The sequence below is a fragment of the Coregonus lavaretus genome, assembly GCF_964263955.1.
Source record: "Coregonus lavaretus genome assembly, contig: HAP1_SCAFFOLD_4880, whole genome shotgun sequence".
NCBI lineage: Eukaryota > Metazoa > Chordata > Actinopteri > Salmoniformes > Salmonidae > Coregonus > Coregonus lavaretus.
The window spans coordinates 37,501-43,580 of record NW_028162849.1 but is presented as its reverse complement, the minus strand read 5'-3'; the positions used below and the strand labels follow the sequence as shown (position 1 = coordinate 43,580).

The 6,080-nt window shown below is 48.8% G+C and overlaps 1 protein-coding gene across 3 annotated transcripts in view; it reads left to right on the top strand.

The window, feature by feature from the left end:
• Nucleotides 1-662: 662 nt before the first annotated feature.
• The window catches only part of LOC311118774 (RNA-binding protein 47-like), a 9,967-nt gene continuing 4,549 nt past the window's right edge, over nt 663-6,080 (top strand). Inside the window, exons 1-3 of one of the 3 annotated variants that reach the window (XM_084193553.1) lie at nt 663-1,531; nt 2,073-2,415; nt 4,107-4,130. In XM_084193553.1, coding sequence (XP_084049679.1) covers nt 695-1,531; nt 2,073-2,415; nt 4,107-4,130 — 1,204 coding nt within the window. In that variant the 5' untranslated portion in view covers nt 663-694. The remainder of the gene's footprint in view (nt 1,532-2,072; nt 2,416-4,106; nt 4,131-6,080) is intronic. The other 2 variants (XM_084193554.1, XM_084193555.1) reach the window with 2 other exon arrangements.

Below are 6,080 nucleotides of genomic sequence, written 5' to 3'. Positions count from 1 at the left end.
GGGTGGCTGGTCTCAGACGATCTCGCAGGTGAAGAAGCCTAATGTGGAGGTCCTGGGCTGGCGTGGTTACGCGTGGTCTGGGGAGGTCCTGGGCTGGCATGGTTACACGTGGTCTGTGGAGGTCCTGGGCTGGCATGGTTACATGTGGTCTGTGGAGGTCCTGGGCTGGCATGGTTACACGTGGTCTGGGGAGGTCCTGGGCTGGCGTGGTTACACTTGGTCTGGGGAGGTCCTGGGCTGGCGTGGTTACACGTGGTCTGGGGAGGTCCTGGGCTGGCATGGTTACACGTGGTCTGGGGAGGTCCTGGGCTGGCGTGGTTACACTTGGTCTGGGGAGGTCCTGGGCTGGCGTGGTTAAACGTGGTCTGGGGAGGTCCTGGGCTGGCGTGGTACACTTGGTCTGCGGTTGTGAGGCCGGTTGGACGTACTCTCAAATTCTCTAAAACAACGTTGGAGGCAGCTTATGGTAGAGAAATTAACATTAAATGATCTGGCAACAGATCTGGTGGACATTCCTGCAGTCAGCATGCCAATTGCACGCTCCCTTCAACTTTTGGTTCTCTGTCCATCAAATGTGACGTGATCCCTCATTTAGCCAATAGAAAATAATGAATTTCTCTTTTTCCCCTTCTCTCTCTCTCTCTCCCCCCTCCCCTCTCTCAGGCACCACATCTGATTGGATGGTTTAGTCAGAATGACAGCCGAAGATCCCGCCTCCTCCTCTTCAGCCATGAGTAATAACCCCGCCAATTCCGGTTCCAACCCCCCAGGCCCCTCCCATCACTCCCCCAACGGACCAATCACAGTGCCCGAGGGTGTGGCCGGGGCCCCCAACGAGGCGGCCCTGGTGTCTCTGATGGAGCGTACGGGGTACAGCATGGTGCAGGAGAACGGCCAGAGGAAATACGGCCCCCCGCCGGGCTGGGATTCTGCCTCCCCGCCGCGCGGCTGTGAGATCTTCGTGGGTAAGATCCCCCGGGACGTCTATGAGGACGAGCTGGTTCCGGTGTTCGAGTCAGTGGGTCAGATCTACGAGATGCGTCTGATGATGGACTTCGACGGGAAGAACCGCGGCTACGCCTTCGTCATGTACACGCAGAAACACCAGGCCAAGCGCGCCGTGCGGGAGCTCAACAACTACGAGGTGCGCCCCGGACGCCTCCTGGGGGTCTGTTGCTCTGTGGACAACTGTCGCCTCTTCATCGGGGGCATCCCCAAAACCAAGAAGAGAGAGGAGATCCTGGAGGAGGTCTCCAAGGTGACGGAGGGTGTCCTAGACGTCATAGTGTACGCCAGCGCAGCAGACAAGATGAAGAACCGGGGCTTTGCCTTCGTGGAGTACGAGAGTCACCGCGCTGCGGCCATGGCCCGCAGGAAGCTGATGCCCGGAAGGATCCAGCTGTGGGGGCACCAGATCGCCGTGGACTGGGCGGAGCCAGAGATAGACGTGGACGAGGACGTCATGGAGACTGTGAAGATTCTATACGTCAGGAACCTGATGATGGAGACCAGCGAGGAGACACTACGACAGGTTGGATTGATTGGTTGATTTACTGATTGGTTGATTGATTGGTTGATTTACTGATTGGTTGATTTATTGGTTGATTGACTGTTTGATTTATTGGCTGATTGACTGATTGGTTGACTGATTGGTTGATTGACATGTTGATTGACTGATTGATTGATTGACTGATTGGTTGGTTGATTGACTGGTTGATTGATTTATTGATTAGTTTATTTATTGTTGATTGATTGATTGATTGATTGCTAGGTGTTTGGCCAGTGGAACCCAGGCTGTATTAACATGTCTCTGTGTTCTAGGTGTTTGGCCAGTGGAACCCAGGCTGTATTAACATGTCTCTGTGTTCTAGGTGTTTGGCCAGTGGAACCCAGGCTATATTAACATGTCTCTGTGTTCTAGGTGTTTGGCCAGTGGAACCAGGGCTGTATTAACATGTCTCTGTGTTCTAGGTGTTTGGCCAGTGGAACCCAGGCTGTATTAACATGTCTCTGTGTTCTAGGTGTTTGGCCAGTGGAACCCAGGGCTGTATTAACATGTCTCTGTGTTCTAGGTGTTTGGCCAGTGGAACCAGGGCTGCGTGGAACGTGTCAAGAAGATCCGCGACTACGCCTTCGTCCACTTCTCATCCCGTGACGATGCGGTGGTTGCCATGGACCACCTGAACGGGACGGAGGTGGAGGGGTCCTGCATCGAGGTGACCCTGGCTAAGCCTGTTGACAAAGAGCAGTACACGCGCTACCAGAAGGCGTCTAAAGGGGGCGCTACGGCAGCCGTGGCAGCTCCAGAACCAGCCCAGCAGAACTACGTGTACCAGTGCGACCCCTACACCCTCACCTACTATGGGTACCCCTACAGCACGCTCATCGGACCCAACAGGGACTACTTCATCAAAGGTTAGAAGCCTTTCCTTCTGCTCCTCTCTGTGTATATATATATAAATGCAGCCTGTTTCTGCTTCTTTGTTGTCATGATCCCACTGTTGTGAATGGGCTCATTATTACCATGGCAACATTAGTATGACAAGGACAAAGCATTTGATTTGATTGAACCGATCTGTAGATAGATGGTGTGCTGTTTGTAAACGTAACCAATACTGAATACTGAATCCACCTCATCAGTACATGTGATTAGTAGATGATCATGATGAATACGGTGATGACATCGATGAATCAGATGAATAGGAGAAAGGGGTGTGTTCTAAATGATTATTGATCTCTCGCCCATGAAGAGTGGTCTGGTTCTAAATCACTGATCTACTTTTTGAAAACCTGCCGACTTCTAAATAGAGCAGCACGTATACTGTTGGAGTGGTAAAGGGACGCTCCGCAATATGACATCACAGGATACAGCGGGGTGACTTCCTGCTTAGGGACTACAAGAACAACAATATTCCAAGATGGCCACCGTTGGGTCTTCCTAGTTTCTTTCCTCCTTTGAGGCATATAGAGTACCACAGTATGAGTCATAATACCCATAAAACCTAGCGTGTCAAACAAGGAAATGGTTTCAATCATTTCCCCATCATTCATTTTTCCAATAGGGGATTTTAGAAACACTTAAAATAAGGGTTGTGTTTCATGTAGGCTTACCCTGGCGTGACGTTTTGATAACCGTGTAAATCGCTCTAGGACAAGGTGACTTTTATCAATGTATTCGCCTGTATTTACCCACCAAAAATGAAATGTTAATTAGTTGCTAATGTGGCTATCATAAAGAACTACAAATGCTTGGACTAGACTGCCGAATCGAGGCAAAGGAAAGAATCTCTGGATTAACTATCTAATGTTAGCTAAATGTGGTAATGAATAAATTGCTAACATTTCTTTACATGGACATTTCTGAGAACTGTATGTCTTGTGCAAGTTTTAAATTGACACAATACCTGTTAGCAAAGGCATCAGCTAGAGATTACCTGCAGGAGCTGGCAGGGATTTGTAGTCTTTAATGATGTTGACTTTGATGCTAATTAGCATTTTAGAATCTGAGAGTAAATAGAGCTGAATATATTGATAAAAGTCACCTTGTCCGAGAGAGATTTACACGGTTATCAAAACGCCACGCCAGGGTAAGCCTACACGAAACACAGCCCTTATATTAAGTGTTTCTAAAAATCCCCTATGGGAAAAACGAATGGTGGAAAAAAACCGATTGGAACCATTTCCCCTGTTTGACCTCTAGGTTTTATGGGTATTATGACACCTCCACTGTGGGACTCTATACCTGCATCAAGAGGATGCCCCTAGTGGCTGTCTGGAGTATTGGCAGATTAGAATTCCGCTGTCCTTGACGTCTGCAAGCAGGAAGTACCTCTGTGGACGCCATGTTGCAGAGTGTCCGTTTGAGTGCTGAGCCCCATCCCACTGTGATGAGTGATGCTGGAAGGTGTCTGGGTGGCAGCTCAACTAATCTGTGTCCCTAAATAGCACCCTATTCCCTCTGTAGGGCACTACTATGGGCCCTAACCCTATGGGCCCTGGTCTAAAGTAGTGCACTACATAGGGAATAGGGTGCTATTAGGGACGACCCCCCCTAATCCGTCCAGACGTTGACTGTGATCACTGTGTTCTGGTTTTTCTCTCCAAAGGAGGCCCAATGATACAGACCAATGGTAATCTATTCCATCCTTATTGGCTACTCCTTACACTCCCTATCCAATGAAACATCAACTCCTTGGTCATGTGACTAACTCTCTCTGGTTTCTATAACAACTTCCTCTCCTACTGTTCCGTCACCTTTTAGTTCGCTGGGTAGACAGACAAACTGTCAGACCCACGATGTGTCCCACACTCCTTCAGGACTCCAGTTACCAGATACTAGATGTCCTTCCAGTGTTGGAACAAAACACAAACTAATGACTAGATAAACATTAACAACGTATATATTTTGCACCTCTGACAAACAGCGTAAAATGCTGCCCCATAGCAACCCCCATGATGTTGCTAACGACGGCTTCACACATTCACCCAAAAGTCTAAACTGGATCGATTGAAGTTGACGTTTAAAACGGTTAAAGTAAGGGTTAAGGTTAGGTGAGGGTTAAGGTTAAGGTTAGGTGAGGGTTAAGGTTTGACTCCTGAGTGGCGCAGTGGTCTAAGGCACTGCATCGCAGTGCTAACTGTGCCACTAGAGATCCTGGTTCGAATCCAGGCTCTGTCGCAGCCGGCCACGACCGGGAGACTCATGGGCGGCGCACAATTGGCCCAGAGTCGTCCAGGGTAGGGGAGGGAATGGCCGGCAGGGATGTAGCTCAGTTGATAGAGCATGGCGTTTGTAACGCCAGGGTTGTGGGTTCGATTCCCACGGGGGGCCAGTATAAAAAGATATGTATTCACTAACTGTAAGTCGCTCTGGATAAGAGCGTCTGCTAAATGACTAAAATGTAAAATGTAAAAAAATGTTAGGTGAGGGTTAAGGTTAGGTGAGGGTTAAGGTTAGGTGAGGGTTAAGGTTAGGTGAGGGTTAAGGTTAGGTGAGGGTTAAGGTTAGGTGAGGGGTAAGGTTAGGTGAGGGGTAAGGTTAGGTGAGGGTTAAGGTTAGGTGAGGGTTAAGGTTAGGTGAGGGTTAAGGTTAGGTGAGGGTTAAGGTTAGGTGAGGGTTAAGGTTAGGTGAGGGGTAAGGTTAGGTGAGGGGTAAGGTTAGGTGAGGGTTAAGGTTAGGTGAGGGTTAAGGTTAGGTGAGGGTTAAGGTTAGGTGAGGGGTAAGGTTAGGTGAGGGTTAAGGTTAGGTGAGGGTTAAGGTTAGGTGAGGGTTAAGGTTAGGTGAGGGGTAAGGTTAGGTGAGGGGTAAGGTTAGGTGAGGGTTAAGGTTAGGTGAGGGGTAAGGTTAGGTGAGGGTTAGGGTTAGGTGAGGGGTAAGGTTAGGTGAGGGGTAAGGTTAGGTGAGGGTTAAGGTTAGGTGAGGGTTAAGGTTAGGTGAGGGTTAAGGTTAGGTGAGGGTTAAGGTTAGGTGAGGGGTAAGGTTAGGGTTAGGGGTAAGGTTAGGGTAAGGGTTTAGGGCAGGAACATCCCAAGGATCTCAGATAGCAATAACACACCTTTAGTACCACAGGAGGTTCGTGGCACTTTAATTGGGGTGGACGGGCTCGTTGTAATGGCTGGAGCGGAATCTCATCAAATATATGCCATTCCATTCGCTCCGTTCCGGACATTATTATGAGCCGTCCTCCCCTGTGTTTAGTACCCTAGAGAGATACTATACAAAGTAACTTTATTAAAGAATGACGAGGTGCCCTGCCAGGGTTGGAAAGGGTTAGTGCCTTGATAAACTCCCTCAGCTTCTCTACTCAGTCTGAAATAGTAACCGTGAAGACAGTAGTCAAACCCTTCAAGACATGTATGTCCTCAGAGCAGCGTTCTGCCCTGTTTTTCACCCATCCATAGAGATGGCATTGAGGGCTATCTCCATTTTAAAGTAGTCCATTTAGTAGCCAATTAAACAGCTATATATATATATATCCTACGCCCCTATATATTGGCCCTGTGCATAAACAACCCCTATAGAACATGTCCTGAACATATCCCATGCCCCTATATATTGAAGCGCCCCCCCCCCCCTAAAC